The sequence below is a fragment of the Cricetulus griseus genome, chromosome 7, assembly GCF_003668045.3.
Source record: "Cricetulus griseus strain 17A/GY chromosome 7, alternate assembly CriGri-PICRH-1.0, whole genome shotgun sequence".
Lineage (NCBI taxonomy): Eukaryota > Metazoa > Chordata > Mammalia > Rodentia > Cricetidae > Cricetulus > Cricetulus griseus.
Genome location: NC_048600.1, coordinates 89704850 through 89724581, shown reverse-complemented (window position 1 = coordinate 89724581; position 19732 = coordinate 89704850). Strand labels below are relative to the sequence as shown.

The 19732-nt window shown below is 49.4% G+C and overlaps 1 protein-coding gene across 1 annotated transcript in view; it reads left to right on the top strand.

Moving 5' to 3' along the window:
- Window positions 1-18560, top strand: part of Nxn (nucleoredoxin) — a 141928-nt gene extending 123368 nt beyond the window's left edge. Inside the window, exons 3-8 of the mRNA XM_027426703.2 lie at window positions 717-850; window positions 1278-1378; window positions 3330-3436; window positions 12247-12426; window positions 13969-14093; window positions 17061-18560. Coding sequence (XP_027282504.1) covers window positions 717-850; window positions 1278-1378; window positions 3330-3436; window positions 12247-12426; window positions 13969-14093; window positions 17061-17243 — 830 coding nt within the window. The 3' untranslated portion in view covers window positions 17244-18560. The remainder of the gene's footprint in view (window positions 1-716; window positions 851-1277; window positions 1379-3329; window positions 3437-12246; window positions 12427-13968; window positions 14094-17060) is intronic.
- The last annotated feature ends 1172 nt before the right edge of the window (window positions 18561-19732 follow it).

Here is a 19732-nt window from a genome sequence, read left to right as displayed (position 1 = left end):
TGCTGACCATCTGGGTTTTAGAGGTTTCCATTTTTATGACATTTCAATCTTCATTTGGTTCCTTAGGCCCCAGCCCAGGCCTGTTGCTTTAGAACCTTTAGGGGTGTAGCCCACAGTGGGTTCCAATACACATTCTGGAGTGGGAACCGTGGAGCTGGCAGGATGAGACTGAAACACTGTCTGGGTAGGGTGGTACCCGATGCAGGTACTAGAGACCCAGCCGCCTGTCCGGTACCTAGGAGGTCTGGTCTGGTCTCCTTTCTGTTCTGCTGGTCCATCTGGAGCTAGCCCTCTGGAGAGGGGTCTTCTCATCTTCCAGGCATGGGAACCATGCCTAGATAATAATAAGGCATGAGCTCTTTTGTTTTTAAGTTGCATTTCCTAAAAACTTGTTTCGTGTATGTTATATTTGTATTTGTTGCACATACGTGCCCCTGCATACATGTAGAGATCAAATTCCTTCAGAGCCTGTTTTCTCCTTCTTTTATACATCCCAGGGCTTGAACTCAGGCTGTGAGGCCTGGCTCCAGATACCGTTAGCCACGGGATCATCTTGCTAGCCTGAGTTCTTTTGTCTCTGTGTTGGCTATAGATCCTGTGGCTGGGCTAATAAATACTATATGGTGACAAAGTTGTGCCTACAGTTCTGAGAACTCCCAGGTCCCAGGCCATCGAAAACAGCCTTGAAAATTCTTGAACTCTGTTGTCCTTTTCAGGTTTGGAATTCCCTTGGGGACCTAAGCCCTTCCGGGAAGTCGTTGCAGGACCCTTGCTGAGAAATAATGGGCCATCACTGGAGAGCAGCAGCCTGGAGGGCTCTCACGTGGGAGTCTATTTCTCTGCACACTGGGTGAGTGTTTGGTCTCTCCTTAGTTTAGACTGAAGGGAGCAAGAGTGTCACCACTGTGCCTAGAGTGCTTGGCTTCTCGGGATGGGCGACTCTGGCAGAAGTTCCCTGGCTTTGCCTTTCCTTGCTCATTGATGGCAGTAAATGCTTATGCTATAAAAGATGGTGGCAGCAAGAAAATGTCCTCTCCGCAGCATCCTGATGAGATTTCTCAGGCCCCCTAAGAGGAGGCATCTCGTGGTTGCCTGCTGCACACTGCCTAGGCTGGAGAGTCTGTGCCTACTGATTGCCATGCAGAGTTGCAAGCTTGCTTATCTCTTGTATAAACTGGATTTTGCTGTCCCAGCCCCACCCTTCTCACCTGGCCCCCAGTGGCCAGTGGCTGGAAGTAGAGAAGGCTCGGAACACTGCAGGGCCTCTTGTCTTTCAGTGTCCACCCTGCCGAAGCCTCACTCGAGTGCTAGTGGAATCCTACCGGAAGATCAAGGAAGCAGGCCAGAAGTTTGAGATCATCTTTGTCAGTGCAGACAGGTACTGTGAACCCTTGAAGAGTCAGTGCCACACCACTTTTCTAATAATGGCTTATACCAGTTCCTTTCACCTCATATTTCTTCCTCAGTGTAGGTAATAGAGTAGGGCTTGAGGTAGGCAAGTCTGGGATATTAACTGAGATAAACCTTGCTGCAAACATTGAGGCACATCTCAGTCCAGGTTGTGGTCAGCTGAAATCAAGATGCAGTTTTGGTTCAGCTTTCTAAATTGTGAAGGGGAAATACAGGACGGAGAATGGAAGCAAGCTAGAGACTAGCACAGTGTGACTGTTTTGTGTGAAATATATTCATTTTTTTTTAATCTGGTCACACACTCTGTCTAGGGCTACTTTAATGCACATGGATACAAAATCACACAAGCCAGACAGTGGTACACATCTTTAATCCCAGCACTCAGGAGGCAGAGGCAGGTGGATCTATGTGAGTTCAAGGCCAGCCTGGTCTGCAAAGCGAGTTCCAGGACAGCCAGGACTGCACAGTAAAACCATGGCTAGAAAAAAATGAAAGAGAAAGAAAGGAAGGAAGAAAGAAAGAAAACAAAGAAACAAGGACCCAGGTTCAATTCTCAGCACCCACATGGCAGCTCACAATTGTGCACTGTAACTCCAGTTCCAGGGGACCTGACACCCTCACAGACATACATGCAGGCAAAAAAAAAAAAAAAAAAAAAAAAAAAAAAAAAAACAAAAAAACAGTGTACATAAAATTAAAAAAGAGAAAAGAAATCACACAAGTGAGGATGTGGTTTTTGTCCCAGAGCCTTGTCTCTTTAGCCTCAGTTGTTTCTGCTTCCATTCATCAATAAGCAGTCTTCAGCTTAGAACTCCAGCCCAGATCCAGGCTGAGACACCAGGAGCTTCTGCCTCCTGAAGTCCTGGTCACAGAGGCTTTCAAGATGCCATGCTGTAGCTTTGACATTGTACTTCCTGTGCTATTTATGGTCCCACTCCACCATTCCCCATCTCAGTGGAAGGGACTGGAAACAAATCTGAAGATGTTTAAACTGTATCGCCTTTGTGGAAACACAATTTCTATACAGATAATCCAAATTTTAGGTTTGTAGTTCAAAGAGCTTTGCCTCGCATGTTTACCCATGTCGTTATTGTCATATAGTCAAGATACAGAACATTTCCATTACTCAGAGGGCTCCTTTTTGCCCTTCCTGGTCATTGCACATCACCATATCTAGCCCTAATGTGCTTTCTATAACCTAAGTGTATTTGCCTTCGCTAGCATTTCTTGTGTGTACTGTCATAGGTGTAGGCTTGGTTCTGAGTGCGTGGTTCTGTACACACCACAGCTCTGCATGCAAACTAGAAACACACCGGGGAGTACAACTGTTGAATGTATAAACGTTGAATGTATCAGGGCTGGAGAGATGGTTCAGTGGTTAAGAGCACTTACTGCTCCATCGGAGGACCAGAATTCAGATTCTAGTACCTATATCTATTGGGCAGCTCACAAACACCCGTAACTCCGGCTCCAGTGTCCCTTTCCGGCTTTTTTTTTTTTTTTTTTTTTTTTTGGTCCCTGCACACACACACAAAAAAAAAAAAAAAAAAAAAAAAAAAAAAAAAAACTCACACAAACAAACATTCACACATCAAATAAAATAAACTTTTTTAAAAACCAAAGGTGTCTGTGCTGCTGATAAAAAGTTGCGCATAGGTATAATTGGTAGGATGCAAAGGGGATGTTGGCATGGTCTGGCTGCCATTTGAGTTGGGGAGCCACCTCATGGATGGAGTCATTTGCTTCCTGGTGAACAGCAGAATGGATAGAATATCAAACACCTGTATGCTGATGCCTGAGGATCTAGGTTAGGAACCTGAAGTTAGGAACCCCAACCCTGTAGGAGTTGGTAATGGCAGAAAGGACCAAGTAGAAGAAATACACGCAGGATAAAGACATTTTCTCCACATCTTTTGTAGGTCAGAGGAGTCTTTCAAACAGTACTTCAGTGAGATGCCATGGCTCGCTGTCCCCTACACTGATGAGGCCCGACGGTCGCGTCTTAACAGACTGTATGGTATCCAAGGTAGGCATCCCACTCTGTGTGGCCTGGATGGAAACCTGGCCATCTGGGCTTCAACATCTCTGGCCTCCTTTTTAGCAGAGAAGAATATCTTTGAAACAAAGCATGGGGGTGCTGCCTGTAATCCTGACATCTGGAAGATGGAGGCAGGTGGGGTCCTATAGTGGGAAATTACCAATACGGAGTCAGGTAGAAATATAAGGGTATTTAATAGGGAAAAGCCTACTTACAGAGCAACCTAGCCAGCCGGTGGGTCAGCAGCCTGTACAGCAAGTACCAAAGAGAAACCAAAACCGAAAACGCAGTCACACTACGACCACGCCCTCACAAGCCTGGTCAGGCACACCTGTAGCCAGCCCCTAAGAAGGCGTGGCTACAGCTTCCCCTACAGGGTCCCAGGACCATGCCCGTCTAAGCTGTATAGGGAGACTTTTTCAATAGGACCAAAACAACCAACCAACCAACCAACCAACCGAACAAACAAACAAAACCCTAGGTTTTACTTCATGAGCGTTCGAGTTCCTCACATTTTAAAAAAATTACTTGGTTACACGGGCCAGGGAATGATAGCTCACGGCTCATGCCTTTAACCCTAGCACTTGGGAGGCAGAGGCAGGTGGATCTCTGGATTACTTGGGGCCTGGGGATTGGAAAGATGGCTCAGTGGTTAAGAGCTTGCACTGCTCTTGCAGAGGGTTCAAGTTCAATTCTCTGTAGCTTTAGCTCCAGGGAATCTGATGGCCTCTTCTAGCTTCTTTGGGTACCCACATAGACATGCATGTACACACCACACACACACACACACACACACACACACACACACACACACACACACACATACACCATTTAAAAAATAAAGTAAGTCTTTAAAAGATAACTTGGAGTGAGTTTTATGGCATGTTACATGACTTACACCTCATTACTACTGCTTACTTTAGGGTTCTGGGGTGGGGTTGTTTTTAATGCTTGTTCTGGTAAGACAGAGGCTTCTCATCCCCTCAAATGGTGGCTTCTGATGTAGATGGCCTGTGGAGCACATGCTTCCAAGTCACTGGACCAGAACTCCCCTCCAGGACTTCACTGCCAGGCAGACTAAAGAGTGATCTTTAGTTCTGTCACTTGGAGTCCTTGAGCTACTGTCTCCTCCTCTGCAAATTGGGTATGATGAACCTCTGACAGGAAATTGCTGAGAAGTAATACAGATGAAGTGATTCTAACATGTGTGTGTCCGTGTCTCTGTGTGTGTTGCACTCATACTGTCTTTCAGTTGAGAATGTTTCATCAAATGTTGACCACTGGATTTAGATTATAATGTTGTTCAGAAATAAATAATATCACAGAGACAAGCTAGATGCTTCCCTTTGCTAAATGAACACCTCCCTCCTATAGAACTCCAAATGGGTTCTTTCTTGGGAAAGACAAAGGTAGGTTGTTGCTTAGTTCCATCCCTGCACTGCAAAGCAAACAGAAATATATGGGGTTGCCCTTTGACTTTTCCACTGATGGGATTAAGTTTCCTCACTCTCAGAGTGACTCAGTTTTCTACTTAAAAGAGACATGACAGTCTCAATGTGACTGTTCAGTGAATAAGAGGCTCCCACCAGCATCATAGCCCTCAAGGCCATGCCATGGACTCCCTAGCTTGTGGTTAGAGGCCTTTCTCAACACTACAGGCAAGCCGTACTGGTAGGCTGGTTGGGGCCCGGGGCTTTCCGAAGGTTGAGACTTTGTGGCAGCCTCTTCAGATGACAATGGGTTTTCCATCTTCACCTGTATTAGCGGTTCATCACTGTACCTAGCAGACAGCTTGAAGGAGGAAAGTTTACCTTCGGTCTCAGCTTCGGAGGTGTGGAAGGCATGGCCGAACCACTCAGTTCACAGTCCAATGGTTCAGGTGACAGAGAGAGGGGGATGCTGACTTCTGCCTTTCCTCCACTTCATTCTGTCCTGGCCATAGCCCAGGGGATGATCCTTCCACATTCAGAGTGAGTCCATAGAAACGCCATAACTGATACACCAAGAGCTGTGGTCCATGTCTCCCAGGTGATTCCAACCCCAGTCAAGTTGATGGGGAAGCTTACTGTCACGTGGCTTTAGCAATTATAGGGACATCAAGTTTTGAGGATTCCTGTTCCTCACACATAGCAGTGAGAATGGATGAATAAATCTTTAAAAACATAATAATAAATTTAAAAAGAAGTGATCCCACTTTATAGGGATTTATCCATAGGAAATTATCTCATAGCACCACTTAGAAGCTGAGCTTCTCAAGCAAATGGTATATGTGAACTTTTATTTATTTTTAGGAGGTTTTGTTGTTGTTTACTTTTTTTTAAAGTTTTGTTGTATTTGTGTGGGTGTTTTACCTGTATGTATGTCTGTGCACCACATATGTGCTTGGTGCCTTCAGAGGCCAGAAGAGGGTGTCAGATTCTGTGGAACTGGAGTTGCAGCTGGTTGTGAATCACCATATGGCTTCTGGAAATCGACTCTGGGTCCACTGCAGTTACAGCCAGTGCTCTTAACCGTTGAACCATCTCTCCAGCCTTTGGTTGGTTTGTTTTGTTTTGAGACAAAGTCTCACTCTACAGCCCAGGCTGGACTGGAATTGTAACCTTCTTCCCAGGTCAGCCTTCCAGTGTTGGAAGCTGTCCTGGAACTACCTCCTGTAGACCAGGCTGGTCTTGAACTCACAGAGATCTGCCTGCCTCAGCCTCCCAAGTGCTGGGATTAAAGGTGTGCACCACCACCGCCCAGCTCTTTCTTGTTTTGAAACAGAGTCTCATTATGTAGCCTTGGCTGGCCTGGAACTTCCTATGTAGACAAGGCTGTCCTCAAACTTGAAGTTCCAGGAGCTAGGGTTATAATTACATGCTACCATGCCATGCCACACATGATAAAGTAGCTTCACAGAGAAGTGCTAGGAGCATTCCCTGAGCTCTATCCAGACTGAGTTACCTCCACCTGGTTGCTATACCTTGGAAAGAGGGGAGGGGTCACCTGGGCTCTCCCTATTGTCTTGACCAGCTTGAGTGAAAATGTATCATGTAAAAGGAATGTGTCCCCTGAGTATCTTGGAATCTAGGCCCCTTCACCAGAGATTCTTCCTCCAGAGTGGCCTTGCCAAATGATGATAGTTAGCTCAGGTGTCACAGAGAGTGAGTCACCCCTGTCACAGGGTAGCTATGCCACAGGTCTTGACTAGTTTGCCCTAAGCTAGATGGACCAAAGTCTGGCAGCTGCCAGTGGCCTGGTCACTGGCTCCCTTTAGACAGCTTGGACTCTGCCCTGGGTTTGTGAGAAACTGTAGTTATCATGGGGCCACCCTGGCTCCCTGAGGATTTGGCATTTGGCTTCCCTCCATCCCCTTTGTCTCCCTGAAAGAGCTGGTTCCCCACAGGCCTCCCTGCCCCTAGTGCTCTGTGCAGACTGGGGAATTTGTGGCCCTATAAGCTGTTTTAAAAATGCCTTTCTAAGGGAACCATTTAGACACACTTGGCAAAAGGCAAATCTCATTAGCCATTGTCTAAGTAACCCGGGGCTGCTGGAGAATATTGCAGAACACCGTGTTCTTTTGCAAGGAAGCTTAGGGGCCCTTCTGTCTTGGGCGAGGGACCCAGGCGCTTTTGTCTTTCCTCTGTCTTCTTCATCCCTAGCCTGTGGGAGGGCGGGAGGTGGCTCTGGCTGCGTGGCTATAATGTAGAGCCTTCCTGTCCCCAATGTAGAGCTTTCTGTTTCTTTCTCCCTCTTGCTCAATCGTCTTTCACTCTTCTCTCCTTCCATTCCCTGCTTCCCTCCTCTCCCATTCTCCCCCTCCCCCTTCCGCCCCTTACTTTGCCCTCTTCCTTACTTCCTTCAGAAAATGGATCTGAAGCATTCTGTAAACATAAAAAACAACATTTTCAGAGCTGTGTCTTTTCAGTCAGTAGAGGGCAAGTGGCCGATGCTGGCGGGGTTTTTTTTTGTAGACAAATCTTCGTATTCAAAGGTCTGGCGCCTCTGTGTAGAGCTGCCTGTCTGCTGGCGGAGGGCGGCCCAGGCAGCCTGGGAATCCACCGAGTGGCCTTGGTGTTCTGTTTTGTTTGTTGCATTTAATCGTGAGCACATAAAAAGAAAAAAAAAAAGATAGAGGAAAGAACAGAGATTAATGTACTAAACACCCTTACTACACCAAGAAGACTTTGGATATGTAGAATAGAATCCAGGTCCTGAGTCCATTCCTCGGCACATGCAACTCTCTCAAAGGAAAGAAGAAGGAAGGATGAGCAAAGGAAGCACTACAGACAAAGACAAGGCCCTTGTGCGCCTCTGCTTTCCTTCCCCCTGGGAATCACCACCATAGACCTACTGCGTAACCTCATGAGTCGCTCCCTCATTTCCCCACATGCATATGAACCATGAATAATGTATCGTTTCCTTGGTGCGTCTTTAGAAGCATACTTTAAAAGCTGTCACAGTATAATTTTTCAACTTGATTCTTTTCACTCACATTATGGTTTTGAGATGTATCCTCACTAATACTCATATCTAGTTGGTTTATTTTCAAGCCTGGGAAGTGCTCCACTGGTTAACTGTGCAGACTGACTTACCTGCTCCCCAGTTGATGGGTGGTCGGACTGTGCCAGCTGGCAGATCTGCTCACTCTTGATTGACAGTTGGGTTTCTGGATTTAGAAGAACATAGCCGTACATGTCTCTAGGTGCAGACTGAGCAGCTTTTGTATCTTCTGGCCAAGTCCAAGTTGGTCCAAGCCCATCTCTCTGACCTGAGTTGAGTTTGCCTGAGCTTTGCCACCTAAACCAGCTGTTTCTATCCTGTCCAGAGTGCTCTAAGCATAGGAGAGCTTTTTCGGGGTGGGGTGGGGTGGCAACGGGGAGAGAGATCTGATGGGTGGAACTGGCTGGTGATTTTGCCAAGGTTTGATTTGGTTTGTCATCCCCACTCCAGCCCTACTGCCCTTCAGTTCTGATTTTCATTTTAAACATAAAGTCCACATACTACATCACTTAAAATTTAAACTTAACCGATGTCTCTCATCTTATCTCATCTGTACTCCCATCTTACTCTGTAACGGGTTCCACATTTCTGAGTCGCTTTGATCATTGTTCACATACACATAGCTGTATTGTACTTGTACGTGTAGCTCTGTGCCATCTGAGGTTTTCTCGAAGCAGTGGATCGCAACCCTTTCCAATTGGCTGCACCCTCCATGATGGCCATTTCCAGTGTCTCTCGGTATCATGCCCTGCGGTGTACCCCAGCTTGTTCGTCTTGTCTCAGGGTGTGCTTTTTCTCCAGTTTCTCTCCCCTGGTCTTTGGGGTCTGGAAGCCCCCTTGGATGCTACCATCCAGGATGCAGACAGAGCTAGGAGCTACTCCTTCTGGCTCCTTTCTTTCTTAAGTGCCTGGACCACTTCAGTTTCTTTGTCCCACCTCCATCCTCCCATCCCCACAAAACTGTCTCCTTAGCAACAGAGAAACAACCAGATAAACTGTAGGTAGACTCTGTGCATTGTCTCTTGTGCTTTGAGGGGGGGGGCAGCGGAGAAGACTCCAGCACTGATGGACACTCCGGCTCCCTAGAGCTGAGTCCTCTTCCTCTTTGGGAATGGGAATGTTTATGTTCTGAGCTCATAAGGTAAGCTTGGGATGCTGCAGGCAAGAGCGCTGACCTCTTGCTTGGCAGACATTACTGTTGCAGGACTCTTACTCATATCTCCTGGTCCTTAGCTAACATTCTCCACCCTGGCTTGAGGTTTTTGCTTCTCTGCTACACGGCTCCCACCCTCTGTGCTCTGCCTTCTCAGGGAGGACTTTTTAAAACCTGAGTGGATTTATAATATTTGCTATTACTTATGGAACACGTTCAGTATCCCCAGGACTCCGCTGAAACTATCTACATTTCCATCTTTTTATTCCTCCCCATAATCAAGTAAGATAGAACCTGACATCCCCATTTGGCAGCTTTTGGAAATGAGGCTAAAAGAAGTTAAGGGACTATGGGATCTTCTTAGAACTCCAGGAATCTTCGCCTTCCCCCCACACCCACCCCCCACAACCGTCCCAGCTGGCTTTGCTGGGAAACAAGTCTGGGCCAAGCAGCGATAAGCTGTCTCTTTTGTTCCCACAAGAAGTCCCTCACTGGTGTGGAAGGTATTTTGCATGACTGCATTGATGAGAAATTTGCTGTTCCCTTGAAGTTTCCTAAGGCTTCACCCTGTTTTCTCTGAAGTATTGACTTGGGAAAGCCTGCTTCAGGGACTGAATGCCCAGGAGGGGAAGAATGGGTGGTGACTCCCTCAACATCTGCCACTGCTCTGGGGAGGGAAGAAGAGAGAGGAAAGCAGCTTGGGAAACTGTGGTTCCCAGAGCCTCCCTGGCCCAAGCCAGGTGCTGGGAGAGGAGTCCTTGACAAAAGCCATGTCCTGGAGAATAGAGCCACAGCCCTCGCAACAGGCAGGCTGGTGTGCCTATCCCATTGGGACTGGCTGGGTGGTCTTGTAGTGGTCCCTACAGCCTGTGAAGATGACTAAGTAAGGTGGCAATTATATTGTTCTGGGCAGAGCAGACACTGCAGAGGCTAGCTGCCCTTCTCCATGCCAGCCCTCTGACTCAGCAGCAGAGTGCACTCTTAGAGGGTTCAAAGGTCAAGCCCAAGGTCACCTGAAGGGAAAGGTGGACACGAAGGTGAACAGGGGAGCACAGATACTCTCCAGGACCTCTCCAGTTCCAGTCTGACTGGGGGTTTTCCTACCCGTTGTAATCACACTCCTGACACTGCCCTAACTCTGGGGACCTCACGGCCTTGGGTTCCCAGACATGAACTTTGGTGCTCAAAGCACCGAAACTGAGAGAAGACTTTTTAGCTTTCCATAGCTAAGGGGATGGAGTGGAGAGAGCCTGGCCAGAAGATTTGCACCTCGGGGACTCAGTAGTGGGCTCTGGGATAGCTAGCCTGAGTCCTTGCTCTCCTGTCCTGGTCTCCACAGGACTCAAGAGAGCAACAAGTGAATCCCCTCACAGTGAATGGATGAGACAAAGGAACCAGACTCCCTGGCTGGTGGACTTTGTCTTGTTCCTTTCCCCTCCCCTCCTCTCCCCTACTCTCCCCTCCTCTCCCTTACTCCTAGCTCTGTGCCTGTCTGTCCTTTCTAGACCAATTCTGCATCCTGAGTCCAGGCTAAAAACAGGCCTACTAATGTGTCTAATCATAGCAGTGGGGCGGGCTCTGCTTTACCAGTGCTCAGAACTGCCCAATTTCAGAAATGCCAGTTCAGATTAAAGACCTGTGCCAAGGCTTTTTAGAGATGGGGATGTGGCAGTGTGGCTCACTCATGTGTCCCAGACTGCCCTTTGTGGCCTCCAGCCCCAGGCTCCCTGTGGGCTACCTACTTAAGTCTGTGTGTGGAGACACAGCCAACATGGGCCCCAACCTCTTTGGGAGAGGCAGCCATTAGGACAACGTCCCAGGACTCCTGTTCAAGACTTAAAAGTCCACGGGGCCACAGGAGCTGGGTTCTCTTTACCTGTTCCCTATCACGCCCATCCAGCTACTTCTAATAGGTGTGAACCAAATGGATTTATTTATTCCTTTTGTAGATAGGCCCCCCACTGCAGGCCCACTGGGCCCACTGCCACAGCAGGTCACAAAGCACCAGGGACATACTTCTGGTACCTCGCTGTATGCCCCATGGAGAAGTAAAATGTCAGTGGAGCAAATTACTGACCAAGTACTTCAGAGCCTATAAATATTAAATTGTTCTGGCTTTCATATAAAATCCAGGCTCTGGTCTACCCCCAAATGGGGGGTACCTGGAGAGCTCTACTAGGGAGGGGACCAGCTACCAGTGGAGAGACAAGTGTCCCCAAAGGTCAGGGCAGAGGCAGACTCTGTGTGAGTGGCAGCTCTGGCCAGAGGAGAAGCAGTGGGGAGCGGGGTACCAAGAGCAAGGATGTGGCAAGTCCAGATACAGCTATAAAGCAAGTTAGCATTTCCCCCAAGTGTTCATTTGAGGATTTATAGGTAGAGCGCATGTGCTACACAGGCAAACCTTCTATGTATTCCTTACTCCAGCCATGCCCTGCTCCTGGGGACCGCTCCTCTGAGAGTGTCTCGGATTCTCCTCAGGCAGCAAGGCTATGGCTGGAGGTGGAGAGTGTGCCAAAAGCCTGCACTGGCCTAGGTGTCCTCTGCCTCCCTTTCCTGTACATCCCTGCTCACTGGGGCTGTGCTTCCTGGTGTTCTTGGGATGACCTTGGTGACTGTATAAGGACTCTGCTCACATTGTTGTCTTGTTCTGTGTGTGCACCCATGCACTGTATAGGAGGGTCTGTGGATATCTATGCCACCTCTGTCTACTTTAGACTCTGCTAATTGGGGAGGCCTGCTGTACCTTGAGTCTCTTTAGGGTGTGCCCACCACTGACAGATTGGCTGCACCTATATGCCAAAACCCTATGCTCAGTTCCGTGTGTGCATATGTGTGCTTGAGCGCACACTCAACCAGGATTGACCCCAAGCCTTGTCCACACAAGTGCTGGCTCCTGTGTTGCTTTCTGAGTTTGTCAATCAGTTGCTGTGGGTGGAGCTGGGAAAGATGGGATCTCCAGCTCCTTCACAGTCCCCCCTCCCCCAAGAACTCCGAGGTACAGGCTTGCTCAGTGACTCCACACAGACAGACCTGGAGCTGTTCTGCCACATTCCTGTTCCTGGCCTGGATTCTTACTGTGACTATGTGTATATCCCCAGTCTGGAAGACAGGCTGCACGCTGTCTCAGGACAGTGGCCAAGTAAGTGCTCTGTCTCTCTTGCAGGCATCCCCACGCTCATCGTGCTGGACCCACAGGGGGAGGTGATCACTCGGCAGGGCCGAGTGGAGGTGCTCAATGATGAGGACTGCAGGGAGTTCCCGTGGCACCCGAAGCCCGTGCTGGAGCTCTCAGACTCCAATGCTGTGCAGCTCAATGAAGGCCCCTGCCTGGTCCTCTTTGTAGGTATGGAGCTGAGGGGCAGTGGGGGACAGGTCAGAATGGACCTCTCATGGGAGGTGGCTATCCCTGCAGCCTCTTTCTGTCATTAATAGTGCTGAGCTGGGGGGTCTTTGTCTCTCCAGCAGCCTTGCTTTTGACCCCAATGATTTATTCATGGCTATCCCCCTGCTGGCGGTGGTCTGGAGCAACTACTGCTCAGCATTCCCTCTGTGCTGCTCCTGCTGCCAGCTGGGCAAATAGGTCAAGCAGGAGGATACCCCCAGCCCCCCATGAACAGACCCTTTGTTGGGAAGGAAGAGGAGGGGGTTGCTTGCATAGCAGCTGCAGGGGGTGGGGCCCCCTTAGGCTAAGGCTCATCCAGGGCTGCTTGTGCCTGCTCTGGCTCTCCTATGTGATAATGAACAACTCCAGGGGGCCACTAGAGCTGGCCCAGGTCCACTGGGGCGGGGGGGGGTGGGGGGTGGGGGGTGGAGTGTGCCCCTGCTCCTCCACCCTCAGAAGCTATACCTCTCTGCCAAGTAAAAGGACAGAAAAGTATCCCTGCATTCTAGTAGGATGGCTCAGGGTGCTTTCACAACCTACGGCCAAGAACTATGGGACTTTGCTAGTCATCTCCAACTGAGCTCTCAGGTCCATGGTTGGAACAGCCCCCACTAACTTCACTGAGGGCCTGGGGAGTACACTCAGCACCCTGCTCCATTCTCTGGGGTCTTGTTGGATCCCCAGCAGGGGAGCTGCTAAGCAGACTGGTCTGGTCTTGGATAGGAAGACCGTACTGGAGAGAAGCAGCCTTGGGCAATCTTTGCTGTGGGCTGTGGGCCGTGGAGCTGTCTGCCTGCTGTGGGTCCTCCTCACACCTACACCCTGGAGCCTATTTGGAAAGAGCGCTGAACTTGGGGGCAAATAGGAACCTTTTGGTCTTCCCCAGAAATGTGGAAACAAAGTCCCAGAGAGGCAAAACAAATTAGGTAGCATCACAAAATAAATTAGATGGGGGTGTCCCAAGTGTTAGTGTCTGCACCATGAGCCTCTTGGGAAGTGCGGCATTCTGGGTAGATTCCTGTCCTCTCCCTGCTTCTACCACTTGAAGATGTTGTGCTGGTTCTTGACCACAGACTTCAGCAGCCTGAGCCTTGTGTGTGGCTATTCCTTGTGTTCTCCTGTGGCTCCTCCCGGGCAGGTCTGGCTACCAGTTGTGAAGGTAGCAGCTTTGTTGCAGCCATGGTGTCCCAGCACCACCAGAGCTGCAAAGGGGACCACATTCTCGCTTCCTTCACAGCAGTCATGGTTCTCATTCTGTGACTGGGAGAAAAGCTACCTGGGGCTCAGGAGTTGGCACGGAAGCAGCCCAGCTTCCTGGATAGGTTTGTGACAAATTCCATGACCAGGTCTTCAGGCTGGCAGCTGCAGTTGGACCCGTTCACAGATCCCATCTGTGCCTAGTGAGCCCACTGGGGCTCAGGCCCAGCACTCAGGTCATCCCAGGTTACCACTAGTTGCCAATCCAGAGTTTCTTGTCCTTTTTCCTCTCCTCCCGTGTCACAGATTCTGAGGACGATGGAGAATCTGAGGCAGCCAAACAGCTGATCCAGCCAATAGCTGAGAAAATCATTGCCAAGTACAAAGCCAAAGAAGAGGAGGCACCACTGTTGTTCTTTGTGGCCGGGGAGGTGAGTGCAGAGGACAGGTCTGGTCCCTGGCAGGGCTGACAGTGGGGACATGAGTAATCTTAGCTTCCAGAGGTTTGGCAGGACCTCTGGGTCTGAGCTGATTGTGCCACATACAGATGGAAGAGGAAAGGTGTGTCCTCAGTCATCAAAAAACCATTTCCTATCCCTGTTGTCTCTCCCTCCCTTCCTTCTCACTCAGCAGCCTCAGAACAGTAGGAAGCCCTCCCAGGGCTGTTCCCTGTGCACTGCTGGGAGAGCACTGTCACAAACATCAGTCAACCACCCTCACTCCCATCCCCAATGGAGTCAGAACCATCCCCAATGCTTTGCAAAGTGTCAGCTTGGCTAGTCCCACTGCACCAGCCTGCAACATGGGCTTAGCCATCACAGGGATCCTGGTTTCTAACACAGCTGAGACCCGGGGTCACTCACGTAGCTGAAGGTGCCTGGGGAGGTTGGAAGTTGCTGCTATTCCCCATCTCTTGCACCCTGGGCCTAGTTCTTGAAGGGCCTCACTGTGCCAGACTGAACAAGGGACTTCCCCAGGGTCAGAGAGTGGGTCCTTAGAGTAGAGATTCCCTGAGCAGGTGCCTGGCCACCCTGGAGCTTGGGAGTCTGCATCCTACATGCAGCCGCATTCTGCAAGATGGCCGTGATCAGCAGCGCAGGCGCTCTTCTGGCTCCTTCTGCACATGCTCATTGCCTCTCTACCCCATCCCAGCACCCCTCTGACGCTTACACCAATGGGGCTCTATGAGGCCAACCCCCAGCCCTTCCTGCAAGGTCTGAACCTCCAGTTGGTTAGAGCCTGTACACTGTGTATGAATCCCAGGAGAAGCACTGGAAGACAAACAGGAGAAGCCAGACACCCTAAGCCACCCATTCATCATCTCCTCAATAGCTGCCCCTGGCTGCCCCACTGGGCCCCTTACAGGCAGCTCCAGTTGCCCTGCTCAGCCCTGGGGTGGAGGGGAACAAAGAGGGTTCACAGGATCCTGCCTGGGGGCTCACAGCCGCTCCATACAAAGCACAGCAAGGCTGCTCTGCATGTATTAAACTCTAACCCCTGGAGAATGGCTCCTAAGAAAAGATGGGTGCAGAAGAGAAAGGGCCAGTTTGGGGGTGGGGCAGGGGCTGAAGAGCACAGCTGAAAAGCTTTTGCAGTTTTCTGTGCCCTAGGCGCCTTGCCAGGAACTTCACCTGCTAGTCTCGGCTGCACCTCAGCTCTCTGAATAGGAACATATACTATCTTGTTTCATAGATGAGGAAAGTGAAGGACAGACTCTCCCTAGGTGGGGCTGGGAGCACAGGGGGCTGGTTTCTTCTCATAGCATCCTGGGTATTAGGGATGGGGCTCAGGCTCCATGATGTCCCTTGCCAAGGCCACACAGAAAGTAGTAGCAGAGAAAGAACTAGTGAGTGTGCTGTGACCCCAGGGGCAGGGCCCTTCTGCTTCTGACAGATGGACCAGTTCATACCTAGAAGGACAGGTATTGGGGGGCATTGTCCATGGACCAGAAGGCTAGGCAGAGCCCCATGTATCACCCATTGCTCCATCTAGGCTCTAGTCTTGGCAGCTGGCTTGGCCCAGACTTCTGTCCTTATATAAAATAACCTGGAACAGGGCTGGGAGTGGGGGGCATGGGGCAGGGAGAGGGAACATAGACATCAACTAACTGAGCCCCGCACTGTGGCCCAGAGCTAGGAGAGTCCTGTTGCTGTTTTTCGGTCCCAGTCCTGTCCCTTGGGACAAGAAGTAGCTAATCTGAAGCCTTCATGGACATTAAAATTCATCTTTCTCTGGTTTGCTCAGAGGGAGTCAAAGGAGGCACTGGGCCTCTTGGCTTGGTTCAAGCCTCCTAAAGGGGTAAGATGAACAGTATTTGTCCAAGTGCCTCCCTCTGTTTATCATGAAGGATTTTATTAACCCGAGCACTGAATCTGGTGATCAGTGCCTAAGATGTGGAAGCACTCAGCCTTACTGGGAGGCACATGCTATTTTATGAGGGAGGAAGATGTTACTGACAGCTCTCCTTGATGTCAACGGATTTTATCTGAGGAACCAGTGAGCTTAAGCTTCATGCATCCTGCTACCCCATTTAAGGCCAGGAAGACTTCAAGCCCTTTCTCTGCAGGGCAACTCAAAATTTTTCATTAGAATTAGAATATTATATGTTGTATGGTGTGAAGTCCTGTTTCCTGTTAGCTACTAAATGTGGTCTGTATCATCAAAGGTCACCTGAAATAGTTGCTTCTCCATAAACGCTTCTCCTTTGACACTGGTAGTGGGTGCACGCCTTTAATCCCAGCACTTGGAAGGCAGAGGCATGTGGATCTCTGTGAGTTTGAGGTCAGCCTGGTCTACAAAGGGAGTTCCAGGATAGCCAGGGCTACACAGAGAAAACCTGTTTCAAAAAACCCAAAACAACAACAAAAGCTTTTCCTTGTCTTCTTGCCTGTTTGTTTGGATGAGGGTGTCTGTTCTTGGGGAACTCACCTGGACAACAGCTGGGGATGCACAGCAAAGCACTGCTTCCTTCTCAGAAAATGCAGTGAAGTAGCTTCCAGGCTGGCTGGGCAGCCCTGCCTTCATCCCACATAGGGCACAGGAGACAGTTAGCTGTTTTTGTTGAAAAACGTGCTAGAGTTGAAATCCTGACTCAGGTAATCCACAGTGAGGTTGCAAAGTATTGAGAGCTGATTGCAAAACCAAGCAATTAGGACTTGATAATCTTCAGAAGCAAGAGCATGTTAAAGTTGCTTTTGAGCTCATGAAGAAAGGTGGCTTGCCTCCTGGGTTAGAGGATGTAGGAAACTGAACCAAGGACTCCCTAAAGCTGGGTGGAGTCCTTATTCTTGTGATAGGAGCCCATCACTCCGGGATGCTGGAGCTGTCCCTTTCCCATGCTCTCTGGAGATTCTCTTGTTAAAACTTACTGATTTTCTTGCCCTTCTGGTGACTTCCAGGATGACATGACTGACTCCCTTCGAGATTACACCAATCTGCCAGAGGCCGCACCTTTGCTCACCATTCTGGACATGTCAGCCCGGGCCAAGTACGTGATGGATGTAGAGGAGATCACCCCAGCCATTGTGGAGACTTTTGTGAATGACTTCCTAGCAGAAAAGCTCAAACCAGAGCCCATTTAGTGGGCTCTGACCTCTTGAGACAGTATTTAAGGCTCAGTCTTCTCCTCCCCTTCCTTCTCTCCGCCCTTGGACTTTTCCAGCGTGTCCAACCTCTGTGGTGCCTTGTTTCTGCATTAAACAACTCAGCTAGCACCCATGAGTGCACATCCTCACAGCGGCGGCAGGACCCACTGTGTCTGGAGACTGCTTGGGATGTGTGACAATGGCCTGACCAGCTAGCACCAGAACTGCCACATTCTCCTGGTCACTAGCTCTTGGTAAAGGACCTTCCAGGTCTTCTGCAGAGTGAGCAAGCAGGGACAATGGATTGGGGCTCTGACTCTGGGGTCAGTACACACAACCCAAGCCAGAGGGAACTTTCCTGTGACGCTCGTACCTATGGGAGTTACAGAGGAAGGCCCATGGTCTCAGCGGCCATCAGTTGAGAGCTGTTGGTGAAAATATGCTCTGGAAGGACATATTCTTTCTTGGTCTGAGGGAAAAACAGTGCATCAGTGAGTTCTTGGGCAGGGGACCTCCAAATCTTTAAAGAAACTTGTGGGTGTTTGTTTTGGTGGGAAGATGAATAGCTGCGCTAACTGTTCATAGTGTGCTTCTGTGTGATTAGTTTCTTGATCTATCTTTCTTCCTTGTTCTTGACCATGCCCGTGTCTCTGCCCACACAAACAGCTCCCATTGGCTTGGAATTTTGGTAATGAATTCTCCCCGTTGGGCATCCTCCCAACACTGAAGCCTGGGTTCCCAGAGAAGTACTGCCAGTTGTCAGGGACCTCTCTGTGGGCTGGTTCTGTGCCTGAGGCCGGTGGACCTCTCTCTGTAGAGGCACCTGCAGCTCCTTCCTATTCCATTTTCTTTTCAAGCTGGATCCAAAAGGCAATGAGAATTTTCTTTTCCCTAGGAACCTGCAGGAGGGGCTGTGCTCTAGTGGCATAAGAGCAAAGGGCATGCCAGCTGGAGTCGGCCTTGACCTCCTTTGCTCAGCCCAGGTAGCTAAACTGACCACAAAAAGGGAAGCACCAGCTATGTTCTTAGGATCTGGACTTTGCCCTAGAGATTTCCAGGAGTTTAGTCCATCACAGTTCAAAGCGGCCAAGTGCCACCCTCAGCTCTATTCAACCATTTTTTTTTTTTCTTTTTGAAAACCCAGCCATCCTCCCCCAACAAGCTATTGACACTGTTGTTCCTTGCTGAATTGGATTGTTGATTTGTAGTTCAGAGGTACAACATTAGTTGGTACTTAGTCTGTTGGATGTTGCCAGCCTGAAATGCAATCACCTAGAAAGAAATAAAGCAGGCCTCTCTGGACCTTATTCTTCACGCCGTTCTTCCTGTCCTTAATGAAGAGTCTTTTTCACTTGAGTGCTCTATTTGAGATGGGGAGGGGGAATGTTCTAGAACCTTCAAGACTCTAATGAACTGGGATTGGGGACAGAGTTTGGTGGCAGAATGCTTGTCAAGCATGCATAATGCATAACACACACACACACACACACACACACACACACACACACACACACACACCCCATAGGCATGGGCATCTGTTTCTCTTGGTTTTTAGGAGGCAGGAAGCTGATTGGAGGCTCAGTTTCAGACTGGAGACTTTGTCGTGGACTTTGCTGTGTCCTTCCTTACAGGGAAGTTGAGCACTGACCCCTCCAAGGGGAGGTATGGGAATCACCATGGACCTCACTTTGAAGAGTAGGGCAAAGGATGGGATGCCCAAGCCTAGCTCTTTCCTAGGGTTAGGAGCTTCTCTGCTAGTGTCCCTGAGACGGGGATGTGGAACAAGATGAACTCACTCCCTTGAAAAATGAACAGCTTTCTGTCTGTGCCCTGTGTCCTGATTGCTTGGAAGGAAAGGCTGGTGTCCCTCTTGTCAGCTAATTGTATTTGAGGGCAAAAGAAAGACAGGGCAGTCAGGAGGTGCTGTTAGTCACTGTTGTATCTCAGTGGCTGTGCTGGGCTGGTTCTTCTCAGCCACTAGCCACTCCTATCAGTTGGATGCAATACCAGACCTCCCTTTTAGAGTGAATGTGTGGGTTAGTCAGGACCACTGGGGAGGGTTTAGTTCTATACAGCTGCTACAGCCTGAGAAAGTGCCATGGAAGGACCTGTCATATACCCCAGCGAACGATCCCTAAAGGTTACTGCAGCAGACCAAGTGGGTGGCATGCTAGCTCCCACCAAGCAGCTCCAAGATACCTTCAAATTCTCCCTGCTAATTGGAAACAGGCTAAAACACCAGCTGTGACATATCCACAGGCTTCCGCCAGCAGCAAAGGAAACACCATGCCCTACAGTTCGACGTGGGAAGGTAGCTATAAAAATGCCACTGTATAATTCCCAGGTTTGTGTTCAAAATGACCTCCAGAGCCCATTCACACAATAGACATATTTTTTTTTCTTTTGGTTTTTCAAGACAGAGTTTCTCTGTGTAGTCCTACCTGTCCTGGAACTTGCTCTGTAGACCAGGCTGGACTCAAACTCAC